Source organism: Tiliqua scincoides, chromosome 11, assembly GCF_035046505.1.
Source record: "Tiliqua scincoides isolate rTilSci1 chromosome 11, rTilSci1.hap2, whole genome shotgun sequence".
NCBI lineage: Eukaryota > Metazoa > Chordata > Lepidosauria > Squamata > Scincidae > Tiliqua > Tiliqua scincoides.
Genome location: NC_089831.1, coordinates 3,464,126 through 3,491,084, shown reverse-complemented (window position 1 = coordinate 3,491,084; position 26,959 = coordinate 3,464,126). Strand labels below are relative to the sequence as shown.

Sequence of the window (26,959 nt, the reverse complement as noted above, 5' to 3'; positions counted from 1 at the left end):
TTAAATGAACCAAATAGGGAGGCCAGGATGGGGGAGGAGAAGAGAGCAGAAATCAAGCAGGTAAATCCTTCAACAAGCTAAATTTCTGTGTTACAACCTGTTTTTTAAACACTGGCAAACTTTTCTTAACTTCTGGTACAATACTGTTTGTAAAACTTATTGTTAACTATTACAAAGGCCTACAAAAAAAACAAACTTCTTTTTAGTTGCCAAGGAAGTTTGAATGAATTTAGGATATTTTTTGAGTGCTAAATCAAATGCTTTAACTTCACTTTTTACGCCCCAGGCCTTTGAACATTTTGATTGCTCTTTCCTTAGCTCCAGGCACCCTTTTTGAGATACAACCTGACCTGTTCTCAGTACTCAATTTATATTAGGCCATGTGGGCACTGGCAGTTTGATTTTCAGCTCTTTCACCAAACACCAAATTTCCCTTTTTTTCTGCTAACCGCACACCCAGGCTGACAATTTCAACCACATTCTTCTCTCTGTGTCCTGGAATATCAGACTGTCCAGATCTCTTCAGTGCATATGGAATGTGGGGATTTTTTAAAATTGTCCCTATGGTTGTGATTTCCCCCCAACTCAGTTACAAAAGTGGTTCAGGTCACTCCAGGGACAAGCAAGGTGAGTCATCCAAGATCAGGAAGTTTATAAGATATTGTGCCAAGAAAATCAAGAAGAGTCAATGCCCTTAAAAAAATGAGATCATAAAAGCCTATGGAAAATTTTCCTTCTTGAAGTATGATGATCACATGAATCTTACTTCATATTCATGACTTGTCTGAAAATACAGTCAGATGCCAAGATGGGAGAAAATTTCCTCCCACCTATTCTTTTGGCCCATTCCCCCCCCCCATCTCCTTTGTTCAGCCACATTTTTGAAACAATACAAAACACGCTATCAATTTGTTTGAAGAGACAAAGATGGGCAAGTGGGAAGCAGACAAAGATGGGCATGAGGGAAGCAGAGATTCTTCTTCGGATTTGGGAAAAAAAATCCTATTATTGCTCACCTCCAAGTCAAAGCTTGGCCCCCTTTTTGTTTCAATGGTGGCAAAAACCACTTCTGGGGGTTCTGACTGCAGGGATCAAGATGTCCAAAATACAAGTGGTGAGATGAAAGGAAATCATAGCACTATAATGACCTTCACGAGAGCTCATACTTGGCATTCTCTCAAGGACCAATCGTTTGCCAAGCCAATTCCAAGAGGCATAACAGGAAGTATTATTTAAAATAGGGAGATTAGATAAATGGAGGAAAATCTCTTTGTCAGCAGACTAACCACGGGCAGGCATAAGGCCATTAAGCAATCACAGTGGTGAAATAGAGGAGGAAGTTGGCCTTTCTGCTATACTTCAATGAAAATGACAGGAGCAAAAGCCACTTAAAACTACACAATAAAGATAAAACTGAAATAGACTTCTTATCTTGGCCCATTCACCAGAGCAATACAACATTCTCATTCTTCACAGAGCAGCTTGTAAAACTCACAAATCTATTCGCTTCAGAACCAGTGCTGGATAAGTGGCACGCTTTTCAGTTTTTGTGATGGTGTTGTTGGTTCCCAAAAAGTGTGCGTTGTGACTGTGTCACACTCACAGGGGTGCTATGAAATGTCCCCAGTATTACCTATTCTCCCAAGTGCCGCTATCTTGCAAAATCCCACAAGATTTGGGTGCTACCATCTTGGATGAGATTCAAGATGGCGGCTCACAGGTCAGCAGAAAAGAACTGGCTGTGTGGGGCGTCGTGACCCAGGTACATTTGGGACCCACTGTTCTAATGCATTCATAACGCATCATCTGAAGGTCAAGCTCCCTTTGACAAACACAACCCCTAAGTCTCCCTGTTTCTCATTCAAGCTGACATAACCAAGCCACAGGGTGTTATATTGGGGGTCTAAAGAAATTAATTCAACATATTATACTATGGTGGTTTATTTTTTAAAAACAAGGGACACATCTGTACAAATATATTTTTAAAAAATTGTTTGATGCACTTGCAGTGTAAGGTGAGAAAGGAAAGTAAAAAGGAGACAAGATTTTCTATTAATAAAAGATGACTCACATGCTAAAAGTTAACTGAATACAGCTAGCTAGTCTGGTGCAATCATGGCAAAAAGCACAGGCTAATTTCAGGCAACTTGTGGCTCAAGAGCTGTGCTTTGAAACAGTCATGGGGGGATGTAGAATTTATGAGTATACCAACAGTCTAGAAAAGGCACACTCTTTCCCCAACCCCCCCCCCCCCCAATTCTAGATCATCAAATGAAATAGCTCATGATTCACTGAGCTAAGCCGAAGCTCATAGTGTCCCCTGGGAGGCAGCTGTGGATGGTTAGAAGTTTGGGAGATGAAGATGACTGTCTGTATCTTCAACAGTGGGTGGTCCTCTCCCAGGTCCAAGAGCTTCTCAGGCTGCTCCAGCGGACTCATATCAATCACCTTGCAGCACTAACACTTCAGACAGGTCCTCCACACCCTGCAGCTTCAAGTTCTGGAGACAAGAAAATCAGAACAGTGGGCCCTCAGTAACTGTGGGGAATACGTTCCTGGACCTTCTGCAGATACCTAAATCCGTGGATACTGGAATCCATGGAGGGAGGGCAATACAACACCACAATTACTCACCTCGAGGCTGTGTCTGGCCCTCTGGAGATTGGCCAGCCTCCCAGCTTCCACAGAAATCCTTGCGGACATGACCAGAAGCCACTTTCAGTAAATGCTAGCAACATCCGGTCAGGTTCAGCAGGTGTTCTGCCTCTGAGGCAGAACACCTGCTGGACCTGACCCAAAGTGGCTTCTGGTCACATCCGCGGAGACTTCCAAGACCCTCTGTAGTGTAGGCTCAGCATCTGCAGATGCCAAACCTGCGGATAAGGAGAGCTCATTGTAAACAAAACAGGTTCATACACTGGTTTGTTCTCAACCTTACAGAGTATGGGAAGAGATCCCAGGGGATTGCCAAAACCAAGATGTACACTAAAATGCACATAGAGGCAGAAGAGGGCCAGTGAACTCGGCTTATCCAGGCTATTCAAAGACATCAATATGGTGTACATACCTTTTCATTAGCCAAATGCAAGAGGCAAGCAAATGCCAATGGTACGGACAGGTTCTTTGCCATTGTGGAAGGCAGCCTGCAAAAACAAAGAAAAGGGGCTCAAAACAGGCTGGTTACATTTTTCAGAAGGCTGGAGGTGGTTTGAAAGAAGGCTCACAGTTCACATATTGCACAGTACTCATTTCTCTACTTTTGACTCTGCTGAATAGGTTTGGTAGGTTTTCTTACAATTACAAAACCCTGCAACAGAGGCAACAGTGGAACAAAAAAATGCTTGTATAAACCACAGGAAGCAAGGCCTCTCGTCAGAGACTTCCAAGCCCCTTATGCAGTATTGTCAGTCTCTAGCTGATTATTTCTCTTCCTCCACTATTGGCATGCTGATGAAAGGCCAAATTAGGGCTTATTACAGACCTGGTTTCCTTCGTTTGTCTTCTGCAAGAGCAACCCACAGCTGGAATTGACATAATGGTTGAGCCCCTCTCCAACCTGCAGTTAGTTTGTATCAAAAACTGTATTAATCTACAGCACAGGTGGCAAGGACTGAGACCATTCAGGCTACACACCATTAAGGCAAATGTCCCATACCACACACAGCAGATCAAAATGCCTCACAGAGTGCCAGGAAAGGCCATTTCAGGTTCAACAAGGCTTTTCTCATGCGTAGACAGGCTTGGGGACTAATTAGAAAGAAGCATTCATGACCGGAGGTCCACTGCACAGGGAATGGCCAGCATGTGAAGGACACTTTATGTGGCTCTCAGGGACAGGCAGTGCTATGAGGGGGCACCAATCCACTGTCAGGACCTGGGATACAGCATAGGAACAAGCCTGCCCTTGCTCAGGGCATCCCAGTATACATCCCAAAGTACCTGCAGAGCAGATCCTGGGTGATGCTGCTGAAGACCTTCTGACCCACCACCATGGAAGAGTTTGCGCTTTTCTCCAGGGCATCAGTCTGTTCAAGCAAGATGGAAAGGTTTTCAATGAACTTTCTAAAATAGATCTGGATGCAAAATAAGAACTACAGGGATCACAGGCTACAGCAGCAATTTTCAACTGGTGTGTCACAAAAGGTTATCAGGTGTGTCACAGGCGTTTGGAGCACAGCAGCTGAAAATAGCTGACAAAAAGTCTTCCATGTTCTGTGGCTCTGTTTCTAGGACAACACATTGTAGTAACTAATCGTCCTTCCTCCTCCGTCGACTCTGCAATTTGTTAGTATAGACCAGTGATTTTCAACCTTTTTCATCTCATGGCATACTGACAAGGCACTAAAATTATCAGGGTACACCATCAGGTTTTTGATAATTGCCAAGGCACACTACGCTACCAGTGGGTGGCTCACATTAGTAGCTGGCCCTACTAATAAGTGACCTTCTCCCAAATTCCTGTGGCACACCTGTGGACCACTCACAGCACATCAATGTGCCACGGCTCAGTGGTTGAAAGTGGCTGGTATAGACAGTTGCCTTAGAAATAAGAGATATAGAACCCAGAAGAGCGTCCCAGAAGCAAAATCACAAGACCATACAGAAGACCATAGAGACCAGTGTGCCAGAAGAAAAATGCTGACCTTCAGGCCTCGCTGAAAGGTCTCAAGAGAGGGAGCCATTCTTAAGTCAAGGGGAAGGGAGTTCCATAGCGTTGGTGCCACTACTGAGAAGGCCCTATTTCTTGCCGCCGCCCCACGTACCTCCCTAGGCGGTGGCACTTGTAAAAAAGGCCTTGTAAAAAATGCAACAGAAATTAGATAATATTTGTATACTATACAAATATAGTATAGTGGGCCCTCAATATCTGTGTGTGTGTGGGGGTGATTCCATAAGCCCCTTGCAGATACAGAAATCTGAGGGAAGGAAGAATTACAGAGCTGCAAGGACTCACCTGGGGGCCACACCAGGTCCTCCTAAGGTCACACTGGCCTCCCAGCCTCTTCAGAAGGCCTCCCAGATGCAACCGGAAGCCACTTCTGGTTCATGTCTGCAACTTATGGTTGCGTCCAGGAGTTCCGAGGCCAGGGAAGGCCTGTGCAGTGGGCTCCAATGGTCTCCCCGTGCCTCAGAACCCCTCCTGGATGTGACCATAAGTGGCTTCCAGTGTCCAGGAGCCCCTCAGAGCCATGAATTTGGCATCCGTGGATAAGAAGCGCCTACAGTATACAAATTTCAGAGTGTGCAAAGTGCTTCACATGCATCACCCTGAGGCTGCCCTTACAAAAATCTTGTCAGGTAAGTATCATTCCCATATTGAAGACAGAAAGACTGAGGGGTGTGGCTTGCCTAAGTCCATCTAGTGGCAGAGGCAATGTTCAAACCAGAGAAGTTCTGGTTCTCAGTTTAGTCTCTTCTCCATCTCAGCTAGATGAAATAAAACCAGGGCTGTTCAAGTTCTTGTAACATACGAATGTGGCTTCCATTTGACTTTGAGAATCTCCACAGATTTTTATAGTTCTAATCATGCTCAAAAGGATGTGTTCGCAGCCAGGCAAGATCTCACAAGTCAAAGCTGGAGAAGAAAGATGTCCACAGCCCTGCTATATCGCTCTTTATCCCTCTGCATTCAATTATGCAAAACAAGAAACAAAACATGTACATTCACATACTTGAAACGCCATGCAGCTATTAGTTTGCCTTGGTGCAGAATCTCTAAGCACTGAATAGACACAGACTTGGTTCTGTGGTTCTGAATGATATTTGATGGCACCATGAACCAAAAAAGCAGACCAGGCCAGGTGACAGCTAGAGACCTAACAAAGCTAGCTGAGACATAGGACATTCTGGAACCTCGGCCTAGATAGAGAAGACAACTAGATGGTTTTGGGATAGAAGCAGATATTCTGGGTTCCGATACATACCGATTCTTCAGTGTGGTTCTTCTGGGCATCAGTCAGAAGGTACCACATGGTCCGTTTTAGATTCTTCATGTCCATCTTTTTGGCAGTCTTTGCATAATGAATATCTATCTTGTTCACCTAGAAGAGCAGAAAAGCGCAGAGTTAGAGGAGAGGCTATCTCTGAAGGAAGGCATTCTAGCTTTGCATCCAGAAATTCCCAGGTTTCCCTGAAGGGATGGGAAAGGATCCTACTAGAAACCCTGGAGAGCCATTGCCATTTGGTTTGACCGCTGGATCAGGTAAAAGGGGCCATCTAGTCCAGCTTCCAGTATCTCACAGTGGCCCATCATATGCCTCCCTGGAGCACACAAGCCCATAAGAGACCCTTGCACCTGGCCTTCTGAAGTAGCCTACTTCTAAAACGAGGAGGCTGCACATGCCCATCACGGCTTGTAACCTGGGAGGGACGTTTCGTCCATAAATCTGTCCAATTCCCTTCTGAAAGCATCTAGGCTGGACACTATAACTCCTTGTGGCAAGGAGTTCCACAGACTGATTTCATGTTGGGTAAAGAAATATTTTCTTTTGTGTGATCTAACTCTTGGGACACTCAGTGGATGTCTCCTGGTTCTGGTGTTCTGTGAGAGGAAATAGAACATCCCTCTATCCATCCCCTGTATAATTTTGTACATCTCAATCACGTTCCCCCTCAGATGCCTTCTTCTAGACCAGCCATTTTCAACCACTGTGCCATGAGTGGTCCACAGGTGTGCCACAGGAATTTGGTAGAAGGTCATTTATTAATAGGGCCAATGGGAGATGTGAGCCCCACTGGCAGCATGGTGTGCCTTGTCAATTGTCAAAAACCTGGTGGTGTGCCTTGACCATTTTAGTGCCTTGTCAGTGTGCTGTGAGATGAAAAAGATTGAAAATCACTGTTCTAGACCAGGGGTATCCAAACATTTGGCAGGAGGGCCACATCATCTCTCTGACACTGTGTAGGGGGCTGGGAAAAAAAATTAATTTAAAATTTGAATAAATTTACATAAGTGAATATATTAGAGATGGAACCTGTATGAATGAATGAAGGTCTTGCAGTAGCTCAAGGCCTATAAAAAGCCTTGCACAAAGCAAGGTCAGCCTTTCCTTCGCTGCCACTGCTGCATCACAGATGTGAAACAGCAAGTAGTGGAGGGAGCCCTTGTTGCACAGCTCAAGTGAGAGGTCGAACAGTTGTACTCTTGCTGAGAGGCCAGCATGGGCTCCAGCAAGTCTCTGGAGGGCCAGAGGCTTACTGGAGACTGGGGGCTCCCTGAGGGCCTGATTAGGAGCCACTGAGGGCCACAAGTGGCCCCTGGGCTGGGGTTTGGACACCCCTGTTCTAGACTGAAGAGACCCAAACACTATAGCTGCAGTTGGCGTGGACTATCCTGACCTGAGCAGCTTCATGTGTGCATTCCTAGGTCTAGAGATATTCCAGGATTCACAGGCACTAAAGGCTGCAAATTGAAGAGGCTATTCCAAAAAAACATGCTCTTCATCTGGATTTGGAGACAGCATTCAGACATCCCTGGCACCAACCAACATACATTGCTATGATTGTCCAGGATGGGAGAAGGCAGATACCCCAGAGAAGAAAAAACTGCTTGTGTAGCAAGGAGGATGGACAAGGACCACCATCTTCCTAGGATAGAGAAGACAATGAAATGCAGGCCTATCTAGGGATGTGATCTCCTCCTATGCAAGGAGGGAGAGCCTCAGAGTCGCCAGTAGGGCAGGTCAGTTTGGCCTTGACGCAGCTACTGTGGCAAAAACCTGGAGTTAACCCAAGACCAGTAGCATAGCCGTTGTAATAGAGGGAGGTGTTGTAATAGATACAGCAGGCACCACAACATGACATGTGAGTGGCCCCTTCCACTTACTGTCAGCACCATTTGGGGCAGCATGGGCGACACACAAGCATTCGCTGAGTACCTGCATGTTGCCATTGCTGCCCCAAATAGCTCAGTGAGTGGGAGGGGCCGCTTATATGGTATGTTGAGGTGTCTACCACACTGCCTCTCCTCCTCTGGCAATGCTGCTGCCCAAGACCTCCGTTTTAAATGGCTTGCACTGCAGTTTAGGAAAGTGTGAACTTCTTTGCAGTGGCACTCTTGAGTCCAGCACACCCTAGTTTCAGGGCTACCTAAAATATTTTCAGTGAGGATTCTGCCCATAAGCCATGGGGTTGAACGGCTTCAGTGTATCACAGTGCATCATAGAGTAGGTTTCAGACAAGCCTTAAAGGGAAGCAACTTCGCAGCCCACCCAACGCTCACCTTCTGCGGCTCAGTCACCAGGTTAGATTCACCATAGGTGGTAATGTTGAGTCCACCGATGCCCCTATTGAGCTCTCCGCCTTGGCCTGCCCCTCCGCCAGGATTGGCAGTCATTTCAAACATTCCATCCTGACCCACAAAGTCTATGGGGTCATCAACATCACTGTCAGCATCCTGAACAGAAAAGACAAGGAAAGAAGCAAGTGCCACACACAGGAGCTTCCTTGCATTCCAGGATCTCTGCTTTTGGGGCTGCTTTGTTCTGCCACAGGGAGTTTTGTTTATCACTATCATATGTTCTATGATAGAACACAAGGTAAGCTGCATACTAGGGAATGGATGGTTGTGCCATCTGCAAGTCATTATCAGTTCAGAATTGTGTTGCAACCTCAGAATGGCTTTTAGGACGGCTGCCCTGGTATCGTTAGGTTCCCCATGTCCCATTACCTTTGTTTGGGTTGATTACATCCCCTCCACCCAAGTCAAAAGGTGTCTTGCTTGAACAAATGCTACAAGCAAAAAAGCCAAGCAGACAGGCAGCCTGCAGCCTAGAAGGAAGACTTAGAACAACAGGAAGCGAATGTTTGCTCTTAGTTTCCCTTCTAGGTTGCAGGCTGCCTGCCTGCTTGTCTTGCTATAAGCTTTTTGATTGTAGCACTTATTTAAGCAAAACACCTTATCATTTTGGGCTTGTCATGGTGGTCCTTGTCCATTATGTAATCAACATAAACAAAGGTAATGGGATGTGAGGGGGCCGTGGAGATAGGAATCCCCCTTACCTATGGCTTCCGGTATCCATGGGGGGGGACGACAGGAATGGATCCCCCATGGATACCAGGGGACACCTGTAATAAGTTCAGTGGATGCAAATGAGAAACTTGAGCGGGTCATTCATCCCACTTATGCCAAAGAACCCAGTGACCTCATATGCCCGCTTCCCTAGGAATCCTTTCATGCCACAGATGCAGGACATTATCCAATCAAGAGCTCTAGATTACTTCCTGTTCTAAGTTCCAGACAAAGCAGGATTCTTCCTAATCCTAGTTGGCATCAGCGGTCCAATGCGAGTGCCTCGATAGCTAGTTGTGAGGCCTTTTAAGGCCCTACCCTCCAGTTTGTGCCACAGAATTTTTCTCCAAGAATTGCCATTATCCATGATTTCTCACCAAGTAATGTGAAGGGTCTGCCAATGCTTTGATCAAATTGGCACCCAACTTCCACAGCTCTGAAAACCCTCTCAGCCCAAGGAAGAGCACATCTCCTGCCCCTGCAACTCACCTGCAGGGCAGGACAGAAATTGGAGGTATCATTTGGGTTGTTGTAATCGTACTCGCCAACCTCATCCTCATGATCAGATGTGTTTCCCTGTGGCGGTGTCTTCCACAACTATAGAATCAAGCAAAACAAAGTTGTGACATCAGTCACAAGAGGTGAACTGCAGTGAGAAGAAATGAGCAACACAACTGAACTGGTTCGCTGTGGAAAGCCTTTTAGGAAACCTGCTTGTCCAGGGTGGATTTTTCTTAGAGAAACCAAGGTGAAAATCACTGTACAGTAGGCCCTCCTTATCCATGGGTATTCACTCAACATGGGTGCTGACCCTGTATCTGGAAGGACACAAGAACCTCCTGGATGTGACCAGAAGGCGCACAGCCTCCCCAAGCTTCAGAAAACCTCCCCACACATGTGGAAGGCACTTCTGGTCACATTCAGGAGTTCCTTGAGGCCCACCTGCGGATTCCATTATCAGCAGAAATTGGTATCTGTGAGATGTCTGGGAACTTATCCCTCATAGACACCAAACGCCCACTGTACTGGCTTAAGGAACCAACATGTGTGAAGGGGCTTGGTCCTAGCAATCAAAGCTTACCCTGTTGGCTGGTTTGAGGAAGAGGCGGGCAAGGTTATCAGGATCATAATGGAAGTCTGCAGGGAGGGTGTTGCTTTTCTTGTTTTGACTTTCAAGGGTCGACTTGGCCAGAGTTGTTGCTGCCTGTTTGGGAATGTCAGATGCAGACAGAGAAATCAGAGTTCCATTATCTCTCAGTGATCACTCCTGAAATTCCAATTACTTATACTCTGCACTAGAGCTAAACATGTGTGTGTGCACACCACATCACCAGGAATTAAGTGACAGCTGCCCAGTTCCATCTTCTCAGGCCCACTCCAGAGATCACACCAAACTATGGCTCAGGAAGCAGACCTCGAAATATGTTCAATGTTGCTATTGTGGCTAACAGGCTAACAGCCATTGACCAGAGTTCTCTGCTCTGGATCTCTCTTACCCTGGTTTTTCAATCCCACTAGCAGGCATCACCATGTCTCAGGATAGCAAAAACCATAAAGCCATGCCAATCAAGAGCTCGATATCTACCCGTGTGATGCGGAAGTGGAGCTCAAACTCAATATCGTCATCAAAGTTGATTTCAAAGACTTTCTTTGCAGGTTTTCTTTTGCTTATTCTCTCAGAGTTGATGTCACCTGCAAAGAGCAAACAGGAAAAGACAGTGCTGAACAGTGCTGAGTGGAAGGTGCTGCTCAACTGTGGATCAGGTTATTGGTTATTATCTGGGTCTGCCAATTGTCTTTCTCCTGCTTTTTCCTAGTGCAAATTTATGGTTTTATAAAGTGCACTTTGTAAAGTCTATATATCACCACATATATTTTTTGGCTGAGAATGCAACTTTTAACAGTGGAAATAACAATAAGAACAATTTTCTTATCCACCGATGCCGAGCCATGGATGGAGGACCTCATAAGACCTCCTGGACACAACTGGAAATCTGAACCTCCAGCGCCTCACAACACCTCCTGCATGCAAGTTGACAGCAAGAACTGGTCGTGTCTTGGGGGGGGGGGTTTCTGAGGAACAAGGTAAGTTGTGACCCAGCCTCCCCTCAGATTCACGTATCTCAGTATCCAAGGGGTCCTGGACCGGTTTCCCCTCTGGCTGTCAAGTGCCCACTGCCTTCAGCTGCTTTGATATACTAAAACTACATCTAGGGCAAGAGTAACCCTTGACAACTAATTTTTTAAATGTCCAAGTTACTTTGGTAGGAGTATAAACCAGTGATTTGAGGGTTTGCTGTTCTAGCATGTGGAATGTGTACTATAAAGAATATTTGTTGATTGTCCCAAACTTTTGATCAAAAATATATGCAGGAGTATGATCTATTAAAATAAATGATTGTATTCACTTTTGATATTTGTAATACATAAAATGAAAGCATTCAAAACATGTAAAAGGCCTGCGTTTAAAAGGTCCAAACAGAAACATATGGAACCAGCCCCAAGGTCCTAACTTCTTCTGTTAACTGTCAAATCCATACCTTTATGGAGAGGCTTGAAACGCCAGTGTTCGGGGCCTGCCCACATGGACATCGTGCGGGGGCTGAAGTATGAGTACTCGCTGGGTCTCATGGACAGATGAAGGCACATGGAACCAACATCTCCTTCCCCCAAGGGCACCACACTCTTTCTGGAAAAAGGTGCACACAAGCCCAGTTATAAACTCACACACAGAACATTGTAACAATGCTTCCTCTAAGGCAGTGTTTCTCAAACTGTGGGTCGGGACCCACTCGGTGGGTTGCGAGATAGTTTCAGATGGGTTCCCATTTTATTTTAAAAATACAGTAGAACCTCCACAGTTGACCACCTCTCTATATTTACCACCTCCTTAAGTTGACCTAATTTTCACAGTATGGACAGACACTGCATGTACATTATGGGAGACCAACCTCTCTATATTGACCACCCCCGTAAATTGTATCTTGACCACTTCGACCATTGCACAGAGTATTAATTTACCCTCCGTAAGTTGCCCACTGAACGCTAACAAGGAAGCAAGAGTAACAGTTAGCGACATCAAAAAAAGTAAAGATGAGTACTTTGAGAGATACAGTAAGGAAAACGGAGGCCTACATCGGAAAAGAAAGAAAACTTCGCTTGATGAAGCAGATGAAGATACTTTATGTTGGTTCAAACAAATGAGGGCGGTGAATGTCAGAATATCAGGGTCAATGATCCAAGAAATTGCTAAGAAGTTTGCGCAGGAATTTGGGGTAGAAGATTTCCAAGCATCAAGTGGTTGGCTTGAAAAATTTTAACTGTGACACGAGATCTTCCAGAAAGTCTTGTGTGGTGAGTCAAAAGAAGTTCCTGCAGAAGTTGTTGAAGAATTCATTACTAAATTCCTGGACTTTGCAAGAGGCTTCAAAGATGATGACATTTTTAATGCTGATGAGTGTGGACTCTTTTTCAAAGCAATGCCTGATAGAAGCCTATCATGAAAGGTGAGAAATGAAAGAGCGGAACCTGCAATGAACCTGAACTGGAAACAATATTCCAAGCAATATTGTCCGAAGTGCAGCCCAGCAGAGAAGTGAAGGAAGCACCCAGGGAAGAAGAAAGTTAGGACGACATGGATGCAGATTCCAAAGGAAGGGGATGCTGGGCATCTGATAAAGCAGTTGAAGTCATATGCCGTGAATAAATGTCCAGGCATGTTGAATGGGATAGCCAGCATTGATAGTGCATTCTCTTCTTATCTTTACACAAAAAAGCAGCAGCAAACCAGGATTGAAATGTTTTTTTAAAAAAATTCACATACAGTATATGTACTGGATGTATGTAATTCTGAATAAATTTTTTCTATATCTTCACTATATATATTTAGGTATGATATCTGTAAAAAATATTACAGACTCTAAAAATATTACAAGAACAGCATTACATATTTTTTCCGTATGTTGACCACCTCCCTATGTTGACCAATTCTTCCAGTCCCTTGGTTGGTCAACTTAAAGAGGTTCTACTGTATTAGACTTGATGCTACCATGGTATGTGCATTTGGGGAAACGTTATAGACCTGTACTTGTAACAAACTATTATGTATATTCTTTTAACAATGATAGTAAAGGAAACTTACTCCTGGGTAAGTGTGGGTAGGATTGTAGCCTAGGATAGTTAAAAAATTTTCCTGCTTGATGATGTCACTTTCGGTCATGACATCACTTCCGGGGGGTCCCAACATATTCTCATTCTGTCCCAACATGTTCTCATTCTGTGGGTCCCGGTGCTAAATGTGTGAGAACCACTGCTCTAAGGGTTGCTTTCAAGAGCTTTCCCCATGTTATTACTTACTCTTTTTCACACTCCTAGCCAGAACAGCTCTGGCTGGACTTTTAAAAAATCAATACAGACAGCATTCCAAACTAGGCCATACCGTGAGCTGCCTGGCGCTATTCTGCAAGCCTCCAACTTTCCAGAAAACTCCCCAAGGTCCTTTGCAACTGTCTTGTCTAGGACATCAGCATCAAAGTCGTCATCCTCCACTGGGCCTCCGTCATAGTCTCCAGGATCGCTATCAACCTCTGCGTTGACATCAAACATCTGGTCGCTCTTCTTGAATTTATCGAGCAGAGCTGACACAGACTGAAAAGAGAAATTAAGACACCAAAACTGTTTGACTAAGGAAAAAGTGGGGGGGGGGGGAAGAACCACACACCACCCCAAATCATGTGACTATATAATGTAGAGGTAGGCAACCTTCAGACTTGTAGGGTCTACCTAAGGTCTGCCAACCACAGCCAAAGGCAAAATACTGCTTGGGCATGACTCATATCAGAAGACGTGTGTGTGTGTGTGTGTGTGTGTGTGTGTGTGTGTGAGTGAGTGAGTGAGTGAGTGAGTGAGTGAAAATGAGCAGTGTTGGCAACAGGGGTTAGGAAGTACACACACAGTTCATGTTGTTGATAGCAGGGTAAGATTGTTTAGCTGCCCAGGGTGTTTGGTGGGCAATCTGTGGCTGCAGCTGGTTTGTTTAATATAAACTTTGTACAGTGGGCCCTCAGTATCTGCAAGTGATTCATTCCAGGACCCCCCCCCCCGATATCTAATTCTGTGGATAATGAGAGGAGGCGGGGGAGGGTGACCAGATGTCATAACTCTAAAACAGAACAAGGCATCCCAAAATGTAGGACATCCCAGAAAAATGTAGGACATGACAAAATAAAAGCTAAAAGCACACACTATATGTGAAGCACACATATAGTGTTAATTTAAACACTAACATATAATTTATTAATTACAGGAAAGCTATGTGCTGCCTGCAGGGGCTGCTCACAGGGAAAAGGAGGACATTTCCAGGACATGAGACTATAAAAAAAAATAAGAGGATATTTACTGGAAAAGAGAATGCCTGGTCATCTTGGGTGATGGGGGAAGCACTGCAATTACTTACTTGGGGTCCACACATGGCCCTCCAGAGGTTGCACACAGAACACCTCCCCGACACAAATGGAAATTGCTAACATGAACCGGAAGTGCTTTCCTGTCATGTCTGGGAGGCTTCTGAGGCCCTCCAGCCATGGACTTGGCATCTGCAGAAATCTGTAGATGCCAAGCCTGCGGATAAGGAGGGCCCACTGTACAAATTGCTATTCTGCCCTTTCAGCAGAACAAAAGGCCTCTGAGAGCAACTGACAACAGCATCAACAAGAGACGTGGCCCATAAAGCATTTGTAGTTATGCTACCATCTGCTACCAGTTTGTGCAATGAATTTTTTATCATAAACCACTTTGGGCATTCTCAACAGAAAAGCCATATGCAAGTATTTTAAATCATTTAAATAATGGCTGGGAATCAAACTGGCTCTGCTCCATGGTTAAGTGTGTGGCCACAGGGCGCTGGGAAAATGTTTAGTAACAAGAGGTTTTGATAAGAAACTCCAAAACTGACCAGAGGAAGGTGTGCTGCGAAGGGAACAAAATGCATTTCGTGTCCCATCAACAAACAACTCATGGACTCCAGTCCAGAGACACACAAAGCTCTAGCCAAGCCAACATACCTCATTATGAGTCTCACTGTTCCACTGAGTAAACAGGAAGCCGGTCAACGAAGGGCAAATGGGGCGCTTTTCAACACACTGCAGCAAGATGGCTGAAAAGGAGACAAACAGGTCAGCACACCTTGCCAAGACACCTGCAGGTAGCAGCCATTAGTCCAAAGGGAAGCGAGACCAAAGAGCTCTGACTATCAGCTCCTGAAAGCCTAAGACAACTTTTTTTTTTAATCCTCTGAAACATTTTTTGTAACTTTGTTTTGTAACCATCAGCTACTTTGGCAGAAATGTAGTATTTTAAAAAAATGCAATAAATACATAACTGTGTAACAAAATTTGAACAATTTTGTGTTTATTTTGGTGCAAGGATTTCAAAAATGCTGCTATTTTGGGCATAGCATCACTAGTTTCGCCACAATTTACGTATGCAGTTGTATGATACAACATATATTACAATGCATTAGGCAAAAGGATAGATAAGAACATGAAATTTAAGATAACTAAAAAGTTTTTACGATACAAAAAAGCAAAAGTTTACCATATGAATCAATGCCTCTGAATTGAATAAGAAACATTAAAAATTCAACATAAACAATATTTGTGTTATACACAATAATTGATAAATGGTCCCTAATATCTATTAGGGTTCATCTATGAGGACTCTGGATGGGGGAAACTGCTGTCAGTTGTGGAAGGGCTACAAGATTCAAGAGAATAACTGCAGAGTCCTTTCTGAGGCTGCACACAGCACCTTGTCTGCAGGACCTTAAGCCAAGAAGGGAGGCTGCTTGGCTGGTGTTCCCCACCCCAAATGCTTCCCCATTTCCTTCTTACCCCAAGACAATTGAGAGAAAGGACTAAATAGGAAGCACTAAGCTCCCTCCTGTCATCTCCTCTCCCTTTAAATTTAGCACCTGCAATTTGAGAATCCACAGATACTGAACCAGTGGCTAGAGGGCATCAGAGGACCTCCCAGATGCAACAGAAGTGACTTCCAGTTACCTCCAGGAGGCCTTCTGAGGAGGACAGGAGGCTGCACACGACCTCTGGAGAGTCAGGCGCAGCCCCCAGGTAAGTCATTGCAGTGCTACTCTCCCATTGGATTTATCCACTGATTTTGGTATCTATGGGGGGTCCTGGAACAGATCCCCGATGGATACTGAGGACCCAGTGTCTGTGGTTAGCAAATTAGGAGTTTTATAACCAAATCTAGAGCTAGAAAGAAGGATCTAGCTGTGACAAGAACTCCAAACCCAGAGAGACAGGGATATCCCTGTCCAACGGGCCCAGCTGTGCTTTCAGCAGACAGAGCAACACAATCCAGTTAGTTCTAACACCCCCCAACTTTGTTTGCAGATTAATTCTAGCCATTGTTGGCACCTACGTTTTAAATCTGTCCCTTTCATGGGAGAGGAACTTGGCAACTCAGAAGTCATGGAAGAAGGGAGAGGCGTGACCTTAGAATCAAACAGGACTTCACTGAGATAGCTGTGCGTGTGGAGCATCGTGAGGAAGACCCCAGCTGTGCTGCACTCGTCAAAGGAGGTCACTGTCTTCTGGAGCATGGGGTCGACCTGGAGCAGAAAACAAGGAGGAACACCATAGAAGCCCAAGTTTAGATACTGCCAAGCAAGGCATCAGAGTCATCATTTAGCAAAAGAACAAGATAAGAGTTAACATGCTGCCCTGGGAAAGTAAAGTAGATCATACAGCAAGAGGAGGAAAGTGACCATTTTAGTGGTTTAATGGCTGCATATTTTATTGTGACCTATCTTGGATAGGGGTTCCTTAGGAGACTGAAAGTCAGGGAAAAAATAACGTTTAACATTATTTTAAACATTTCTTTCCCCCGAACCCCCACATACATGCTTTGCTCATAAAGGCCATGCATCAATAACTGAGCTGATTAAATTGTTTAACAGGCAATCAATCATGTTTAAATAAATTTGGCAAAATGGCACTTGGCTCCTTGTTCCCAGGATCTTAAGCAAAGAGGGAGCCTGCTTGGTTGGGTCCCCCAACCAAAAAGCCATTCTCCATTTTCTTAGGAAAAACCAGAGGAAGCATAAGAACTTGGCAGCATCATATACAGAATGTACCACTGGTTATGAGAAGAAAAGACCCCCTTTAAAGTTTACCAAGTTCAATGATCTATCAAGTTCAACAACAGGGCAGACCACATGTTTGGATCCTGGCAGGGGAGTAGAGATCTACTGAACAGCCAGTGAGGACAAGAGACCAACACTGGGTCACATGCTCTTCGACTAATCGTATAGGTAGGAGTTACCATTGTGATAGGCCGGCAACATGAATGTGAAAAAATGACCTCCAGTTCTCTTACCTCACACCTACGGTCTGCCTCGGAGAGGTTAATATTATTCAGGTTCTGCTCAATGGTTTTGTACAGGTGCTTCCTCTTACTCAAAGTCTTCCTGGAGTTCTCAGGCTCTGCATCTCCTCCACCACCTACAACAAGGAGGAGGATAACTGTTGGACTCACTGAACCTCCAGCAAGACTCAAGGTAAAGTCAGGCACAAATACGTTTCAACGGGGCATGGTGACAGAGTCCCATATTTTGCTTAATCCATTGGTATAAACACACACACACACACAAAACAATTCTCCCTTTTTTCAGGCAAGTGAATCTCCTCGCCCTCCCAATTATGGTTTGGTTATTGTGAAAATACTCTGCAAGGTCACTTTCATGACACAGGAAGGAACTATGTCAATGTGCAAGACAGGTGGAGGAGAACAAAATCTGTATATCCGTGGCTGAGGGTTGGACTAGATGACACCCAAGGCCCCTACCCACTCTATCATTCTGTGAGTACTTGCCTGTCAAGATAGCAGCCAACTTCCTTCACTGCTTTTGTGCTTTCACTACATTTGAGGCAAAGATGCACAAGATGACACGAGACACATTGTAGTCATATCAAATGGCTGTCAGTCACTCTCCAAAGATCAGGCACTGGGAGGTCTTTCCCAGTCATCAAATATCCTTTTTTTAAAAATCTGGAGATGCTGGGGATTGGATTGGGGTCTTGTGCCTGCAAAACATGTGCTCTGCCCCTGATCAGGGGTCCTCCCTTGATATGCCCAATTTGCCATACATATTCCTAATTGCTGGCAACAAGAGACACACCTGGATCCTGGTCAGTCACAGGTCCCGAGGATGCAGAGTCTTTGCCCAGCCCTCCAAGTACTCTGTACACATCTGCATGGACAGCATCAACCCTCACCGCGTAGATCTTTGCACTGGCATCTAGTGTACCAGCTGCTACCTGGAGGAGGGAGTTGAAAGGAAACAGTTAGCATAGCTTGCCTCCAGGTCAAAGAACTCAGATTAGGGCTGGTGCTTTGACTCCAGGCATCCTCTCATGTTAGTCAAAGCCTCAAGAAGAAACAAACAGTCTGCTCTTTCTTCTTGCTTCCCCTTCTTTCTCCTCATATGCTTTGGGGCCTTTTCTGTACTCAAGTTGGTGCATAAGACCATAAAACCAATACAAAACAGTATAACAACCCTGGCCCCCCAAAAAGCTACACAGCTATATGGAACACCACTTTTTGCCCTCCCTAAGTAGGTCCCTGCGCAGGTCTGACCAAGATCTGTAAATAGACAAGTTGGAAATTGCAGTGCCCAGAATTGTGGTGAATTGGAAAAAGGAGGCCTGAGGACAAAATGGGTGCACCACCTAGTGGTGGCTGTTCCTTGTTTTCACTGGCCTACTTTTCCTACTAGGGACGGGCAATCAGGCAGAACCTCCTCAGTCACATGCCAATGAAAATAGCTGTTACAAAAATAAAATAAATGTAAAATTTCCCACTGATCTGTGTTATAAGTGTCATTTCTGTATGATTAGTCATTTTTATAGTAAAAAATGGCCAAATTTGCAGCACTCAGCTGCAAATACAGGGAGAAATGAGAAGTGTGACAGCGATGAGCTTAGTCTCCCCAAATACGGCTGGGTAGAACCTCAGAATCTCTTGCAGCACCACAGCAAGTACCTCCTCCCAGCCAATGACCACATCGCACGTCACTGTCTCCTACCAATCGGAATTACTACCTGCTAACACAAAAAAGTATCCCTGTGAATGACCTTATAATAATAATAATAATAACTTTATTTCTACCCTGCCTTTCTCCCCGAAGGGACTCAAGGCGGCTTACAACATATTATAAAACCTGTGGTTGATGATATTGTTTACAATTGGATGGCAAAGACCAACTGGAAGCTACTACCCCTTGCCACTTGACCTGGTCAGGTGGGCTTGGAAGCCCAAGCAGATGTTGTAGGATGGCTGGCCAGGATCTGTTGTTCTAGGAGGGGAAACCAGACAGGATCTGCCTGTCTTGTCTTCCCTGTCCTCATGAAGCATCTTTGCATTCAAAATGGCTCAGGGTGAGATACCCTGCTGTGGTTGCCATCAGCATCTTTTTAAGAGACTAAGATATCACAGAAGCCTTTGCAGGGACTAGAAGGGCCCCCAAATGGACAAAATTCAGGGGATTTTTACCACAGGGATATTAGCAATTGTTGTTATGTCTTAGTGGCGTCTATATAACCTTTCCTTTCCAGACTGCTGGGTAGTCTACCAGGGCAATTTTTCATCACAACAGTTTCATATACAACCAGACTTTGAAAACTAAGGCAATGCCTTCATACAAGCTGAAGATATTCGGCAGGGCACAGATGGCACCAGACAGTGGAGTGGCAGACTTCAGCACAACTGTTGGATAAATTTAAAAGGAAGTCATTTAAATGTGTAGCTCATACCAGGTAGAGAATGGAGGCTATGTACATGGTCTTTTAATGAGAGTAGAGGATGCACAAGAAACTGTAAACTGTCCACAAGTTACCAAATGTTCTGTGCACATGTCATGCAAAACACATCAGGAAGAACGCTAACCTTAAAGTTGGTGAGTTCTGAGTCCTTCTGCTTGAGTATTTCTGTCATATAGTCAATGAGGTGCAGGCCAAATGCATTCTTTGTGGTGATTTTCTGAAAGACAAACCAGTGAGTTTGCATTTATAGACAGCTGAGTCCTACAAGAAGAGTAAGCAGAGAGGTGAATTAAAAAACCCTAAACCTGAATTCTGTGCCAGATTCATCAAAATTTTCTGCCAAGAAGTTAAATTTTACAACCTGTATGGATTAGTTGTTGGCAACCTTCAGTCTCGAAAGACTCTGCTATCGCACTCTGAATGGTGGTTCTGGAACAGCGTCTAGTGTGGCTGAAAAGGCCAATTCGGGAGTGACAATCCCTTCCACACTGGGAGCAAGTGCAGTCTCACCCTAAACCCCACACACCCCGTGAGGTTAACAGACCGTGGCGAGGCAACACCTTACTGGCGGGCGGTAGCTGCCCAATGAGATGCAATGATCTCTGCCACCTTCAGAAACAGCCCCTGGTGTCATGCTCTATGCCAATCGAGCATACAGTATTTTGCATCATTTCTATTGCATGAAATGAAAAGCCAATTACAAAAAGGGACAATGAGCTATGCTCATTGAACTTCCTGAATGAGGGGTACTGGCTTGAGATGGACTGTATCTCATGAGGAGGGGGAAGAATGTTTTCAGCTGAAGCATGGCGAACCTGTTCACGAGGGCTTTAAACTAAATGAAGAGGGTGACGTCAGCCAGAAGCTTACTACACAATTAAGTGCTCCAGATGGGAACTCTCGGGGTGCCTCTGTAACTAGGGAATATTTGGAGAGGCCCATCTTAACTAAAGAAGGGGAAGGGACATTGAGTCGCAACCTGCAGGGTTTACGCTGTATACATACAAATGCACGGAGCAAGGGAAATAAAAGATGAGCTTGAACTTCTAGCACAACGGTTTTCAACCACTGTGCCATGGCACACCAGTCTGCCACAAGGCTGTCTCAGATGTGCCAAGGGGCCAGAGGAGACCGGCAGCAGACTGCAGGGAGAGCGGCTGCTTTGACCCTCAGTCGGCAGCCAGGGAAAAAGGAGCAGCCAGGGCGGCAACCCGATCCTCATTTACCTGGGAGTAAGCCCCATTCACTTTCATGGGGCTTACTTCTGAGTAGACAGCCTAGGATTGGGTATCAAGTCCGCCCCGCAGCTGATTGGGCAGCCAGAGACGCGCCCGAGGGAGGCAGGAGCAGGCAAGCAGGTTGGAAGGGAGCGTGTCTGCTGAGGCCACCAGACTCTGGCCTGGCGAAATGGTCCATGAAAGTCCCCTTTCCTGCTACAGTTGCCTGCAGCTGCCCAAAGCGACCCTCTCTGCCTTGTCTTTCGCCTTTCAGAGTGGCTTTGGGCCACAATCCTATCCACACTTACCTGGGAGTAAGCCCCATTGACTATTATGGGGCTTACTTCTGAGTAGACATGCCTAGGATTGGTTATTAAGTCCAGGCAGAGAGGTCCTGAGTGAGAATGAGGGAGGAAGGAGCAGGTAGGAAGTGAGCGAGTCTGCTAAGGCCACCAGCCCAAGAACCAGTTGGCTAAAAGGGTTCTGGTGCCACGGTTTGCCTGCAACTCCCCAAAGCGACTCTCCCTGCCTTGTCTTTTGCCTTTTAGGGGAAGGGCATTGGGCCACGATTTTATCCACACTTACCTGGGAGTAGACCTCATTGACTATAGTGGGGCTTACTTCCGAGTAGACATGCCTAGGATTGGGCTTTTGGTTGCACTCTTTTTTTCTTAAATATAGGAGCAGGCAATTGGCACTTCTCCCCACCCCACTCACTCCCATAGGTACATTCCCCCCCAATCTCATAATCGCAGTTAGCTCCTCTCTTACTGTCCCTCCCTTCACTGCACCTTTCAAAGCTCCAGAATCACTTTCCTCACATTCTCTCGCCCCCACTCCAGATGAATCCTGCACTTCTTTCAATCATGTGTCTTCATTGCCCCTCACCATACACCTTTCCACTATGTGCTCTTTGCCAACACTTTCTGGCATAACACTTTAATAACAACATTTTTCATATCCTTTCCAGAATCACATATACTTTCCTCTCCAAACTTCTTGTAAGTCATTGGCTGCAATCCTAACCACACTTTCCTGGGAGTTGAACAAAATAGGATTTATTTCTGAGTAGACCTGGTTAGGATTGTGCCCTTTGTTATGTAATGATTTGATTGTATTAATTAAAAAATTAATTGTAATGTAGTAATTTAATGTAAGTAAAAAACTGGTAGTTTGCCTTGACAATTTAATGCCTTGTCAGTGTGCCATGAGCTGAAAAAGGTTGAAAATGGCTGTTCTAGCAAGTGAAGGGAAAGTTGACTTGATAATAACCGAAACCTGCTGGGATGATTCCCATGATTGGAGTGCAGAAATGGAAGGCTACCAGTTGTTCAGGAAGAACAGATGTGGTAAAAGGGGAGGTGGAGTGGCATTATATGTCAAAAATGTATACAACAGCTCGGAGATCCAACAAAATGGTCCAGTGGTGAGCAAATAAAGAAAGCACTAAATGCACCTATACCAATTGATCATGAGATGCACAAAAACCCCTGAAGGAGGAGCTCCCCCCATTGGTGGAGGGGATTTATTTTAATCAACAATAAATCTGTCCAGAAATTTGAAGCCAGGACCAGATTTCAAGGCTTCTGTGCACTTATGTGAACCCCTACAGACCTGCCTGCATGGGAGTCAGAGCAGTTCTTAGCAAGGACTTGGTTTCACTGAAGACAATGAAAAGAAATTCAATTTACTTACATTTTCTGTTGAAAGTTTGATGCATGTAGAATAATGGTCTGCAATCTGGGCATTTGTCAGCTGTGGGATTGCAGGCAAAGATGTTTCTGTCTGTCTGAAAGAAAAAGGAGACACGTTTTCCCTTCATTTATAATAGAGCTTGAATCAATTGCATCGTGAACAAAACCCCCACCGACAAGCCTCAGAGAAAAGCTGGCTACACTGTGAACATACAAAGCTGCATTCCTCCATTCAGTCCATTGATTCATCGAGCTCAGTGTTGTCTACACTGATTGGCAGAGCCTCCCCAGGATTCCAGGGAGGCAAAGGTATTTCCTAGCCCAGCTTGGGGTCAGTCCTGACATTTCCAAGACCTTCTGCATACAAACAGGTGCTCTACCACTGAGACCCTCCCCTCATGCAATGCCATAATACAAAAACCTACAGGCGTCTAGTATCTGCGGGTCCCATATCCAAGGTTTCACTAACATAGCATTGCACTATTTCTAGCCCTCCAACCCACTTCCTGTTAGCTCTTCCTGCTTCCAGTTAGCAACAGGAGGGCTGCAAAGATAAGTCATTTGCGCAATGGGGGGGATTTGTGAACCACTTCTTGTCGGGTTTACTACTGTCTGTGGTAGCAGCAGGAACCTATCCCAAGTGGATATGAGGGGGGCTGCCTGCACATATAAAGTCCTACATTGTGCAAGCCACACTTACTTGCTGGAGGGAGACTGTAGCGCAAGAGGTGATTCAGTGCTGAACTGCAGGTCAATGAGCCGAGAGCGTCGCCGCCGCTTCCTTTCGCACTCATCATCGTTCCCAGGGCAGTTCTCTAGCACAGGGGTGACAGAGGCGCTCAGAGGCTGCTTCCTGGTACTGGGGGACACAAAGACGCTGTCGAAAGAGGCATTCCCTTTGCTGCCTGCGGACTGTGGCGTTGAGGAGCTCATTGTTGCTAGGAAGGAAAACGGAGAGACCTGTGATCCCTTTGTTAGGGGATTCATTTAGCAGTTCATTTCCTCTCGGGTTCCATCACTGTCATCCAAGAAAATCCTCCCCCCCCCTACAACATTTTCCTCCTTCCAGCCAGCCACTTACTACATCTATTCCAACATTCACTTGTCACCATACAAATCCCACTATTAGACTTCATTCCTGCCTTTTTGTTTGTTAATTGGTGTGGATGCTGGGACACCCACAAGTAAGGTCTTGAGGGACAGAAAAGAAGCTTCAAACAATGGCCACCACACTGCTGGTTATGCACTTCCTACCCTAAGTCAAACTGTGAATTGCACGCAAATGATCCAAGTTCCGTAGGGTTCACACCCTGCTGGAGAGCCAGCTGGTGTCCTAGAAAAGGTCACTCCCAGGTATTTTAGGGCCTGCAGAAAAACTGCATATTAGAGCCAGGCCAAATCTTTGTGAGGGTGGCCTTGTTTACCTTCTGGCACGGAATTAAGGTGGGAAGCTTATTTTTCCACAGAGCTAGCAGAGTCAGACCTAGCATAGTTCAGACAAAATAATTTCTGACCAAAGAGAGGAAAAAGCCAATCGCAGGTTACAAACCGTGAGAAGCAGCCCGTCTCTGAACACTAGATGCAAAGAAGTGGCAACAGGGTATGGGTATCTTGCTGTCTTGTGTGCTCCCTGAGGGATCTAGTGGGCCACAGTGAGATATAGGAAGCTGGACAAGGTGGGCCTCTGGCCCGATCCAGCAAGGTTCTTCTGATGTTCTTATGATTTTGCTGAGTGTGCAAAGTAAATGTCTTGGCTTTCAATTTTTTCCTCCAGGTAGCACTTGGGATATTTATCTACATAATAAGGCTACTGGGAATAAGCAAGTGTTGCATACTCTATCAAATTATCTCCCTCTTAAGTTTAAAAACCGCTCCCTCCATGGAGGCTTTTTGCCAGGGCCTAAAGACATTCCTTTTAAAATGAGTTTCTGAATTTCAGGCTTCTATAATATGGATTTTTAAGATTTTATGTTTGTTAATCTTACAGGCTGCCTTTTAAAAAAAAATTATTTGCTGCTGGCAATCAATTAGGTTTGTATTCTGCCTTTAGGTAGTTTTATTTTATAATCTATTTATTTATTTGATTTGTAACCACCTTTCTCTCCTACACTCAAGGTAGCTAACAGCAATTCAAATACATAAGACAGGGTTTCTCAAACTGTGGCTCGTGAAGCTGCAACCGACAAACTGACAGCAGACAAGCACTACAGAAAGTGAGACAGAACCACATTGCGTGTTTACTCATGAGAAGACAACCATGGCTAGGTCCACTGCAAAGGGCAGGATGAGAGGAATCCAACGCCACCAGAATGGTCCTGATCTGATGAATGCAGTCCCCAAAAAGCACCAGAGAAGGAAGTCCCTCCCTCCAAGTTGACAAATATATTGATCCCTATGGAAAGGGCAACTAAGTCACACATTCGCATTTACTCACAAGTAAGCAAACATGCCTTGGCTCAAGTGGAAGGTCAGGCAAAAGGAAGTGCTAGGCTACCAGAATGGTTCCAACCTGATGAACTTGATGCTTTCATGGTGTGTGACTGCATCTGGGGAAATATTACAGCTCTTAAGCTACTATGTCTATGCTTTTACCAATGATAGTAAATGGGACTTACTCCTAGGTAAGTGTGGGTAGAATTGCAGTCTAGGATTGCTAAAAGTTTTCCTGCTTTCACTTCCGGTCATGACATCACTTCTGGTGAGTCCTGCCAGATTCTTGTTCTAGAGAGTGGTTGCCGGTGCTAATAGTTTAAGAACCACTGTTAAATACAGTATATTAAAAATAAATGAATGGGGACCCACCTGAAATTTACTTGCAACCTACATAGCAGGTCCCAACCCACAGTTTGAGAAACACTGTAATAAAAAAACCCTCTAAAATACAAATAAATTGTTTGTATTAACTCAGTGGTTTTCACACATTCAGCACCAGGACCCAACACAAGTGATGTCATGACCAGAAGTGACACCATCCAGCAGGAAAATTATTAACAATCCTAGGCTGTAATCCTACCCACACGTAACCAGGGGTAAGTTCCAATTACTATCATTGTTAAAAGCATATACATGGTAGTCTGTTCAAAGTCCAGATCTGTAACATTTCCCCAAATGCAGTCACATGCCAGGGTAGCATCAAGTCTAATATATTAAAAATGAAATATTGAAATGAATGGGGACCCACCTGAACTTGGCTCATGACCCACCTAGTGGGTCCTGACCCACAGTTTGAGAAACAAGTTGTATCAACTTGTAAGCTGCTTGGGAAGCCTGTTTGGGAGATGAATAAAGGGGCACCCCCGCCTTCCGCAGGCCTGGAGGGGCCCCAGTGGCTGCCACTGAGCCTGCTGGTACCTCCTTCTGGGTCTGCAGCTCCCTGCACAGAAGACCTTGGAAAAAACCCAGCAGAGGCTGCACAAGAGCAAGAGCTTAGCCACGCGCCCAGTCTTGACCAATCCCCTTCCTTCCTCACTCTACTCCCCCGCCCCATCCCAATGCTGAAAAGTTCCCAAGTTCTTCAATGTTTCCTATTGGACCAGCGTCATTAGCCAATCAGCGACCAGCTTTCATCTTCAGCTCTCCTTTTCAAACAGTCTCCATAGGCACGTTCTTTAACTTTTCCTATTGGCTAAGGGCCTACCAATCTTCCTGCCAATCATCTTCCTGTGATTCTGTGATGTCACTTTCCCTGCTAACCAATTACATTCCTCCGGCCTCGTTCCCGCCCCGCCTCCCCCGTCAATCAGCGCGCCCTCGGTCTGAGGCGAAGCCTGCGCCGGTTTCCTCAGAGCTTTCAGGCCCGTGACCCGCGTACCTCACTCGCCGCTTCCCAGGGCTCAGGCGGGCGCGTCCTCGCCGCCTCCGCGTTCGCACCCTCGCGACCACGACGGGATCACCGCCGGGAGGAGGCGGCGGCCATCGCTTCCCCTCACTGCGGCTGCTCTGGTTTGAATCGAGCGCGCGGACGCCTGACGCCATCACGCACGGAACGCACGAGTACATAGATTTTCAGAGCATAGAGTGACGCACAGGAACGCATGGTTCTCAGTCCAGCCATGTGCTTGACTAGCCTCAAGGCGGAAGTGAGAGTCACTTGATAAGAACCAATGAAGAGAGCCTGAGTCTTGGCTGTGAGTCTGGCAGCAGCAGCAGCAGCCTCAGCTGCAGAGGCAGAAGCCAGGACTTATTTCATGCACTATC

At 45.5% G+C, this 26,959-nt stretch overlaps 1 protein-coding gene across 3 annotated transcripts; it reads right to left on the bottom strand.

Annotated features, from left to right (window-relative positions):
• Nucleotides 1-1,887: 1,887 nt before the first annotated feature.
• On the bottom strand, nucleotides 1,888-26,681 carry NCAPH (non-SMC condensin I complex subunit H). Of its 3 annotated transcripts, none has more exons than XM_066639524.1 (18): nucleotides 26,574-26,681; nucleotides 23,463-23,700; nucleotides 22,764-22,857; nucleotides 19,976-20,068; nucleotides 18,210-18,348; nucleotides 17,408-17,532; nucleotides 16,451-16,640; nucleotides 15,073-15,164; nucleotides 13,449-13,657; nucleotides 11,551-11,699; nucleotides 10,596-10,702; nucleotides 10,092-10,214; nucleotides 9,500-9,607; nucleotides 8,222-8,395; nucleotides 5,925-6,041; nucleotides 3,940-4,025; nucleotides 3,068-3,143; nucleotides 1,888-2,500 (listed from the first exon to the last, which is right to left on the bottom strand). In XM_066639524.1, the coding sequence occupies exons 2-18, from the start codon at nucleotides 23,693-23,695 to the stop codon at nucleotides 2,441-2,443; spliced, it is 2,175 nt and encodes a 724-aa protein (XP_066495621.1). In that variant the 5' UTR covers nucleotides 23,696-23,700; nucleotides 26,574-26,681; the 3' UTR covers nucleotides 1,888-2,440. The 3 variants fall into 3 exon arrangements, with proteins under 3 accessions (XP_066495621.1, XP_066495622.1, XP_066495620.1); XM_066639525.1 differs by lacking the exon at nucleotides 26,574-26,681 and adding an exon at nucleotides 26,114-26,164; XM_066639523.1 differs by lacking the exon at nucleotides 26,574-26,681 and adding an exon at nucleotides 25,944-26,103.
• Between the last annotated feature and the right edge of the window lie 278 nt (nucleotides 26,682-26,959).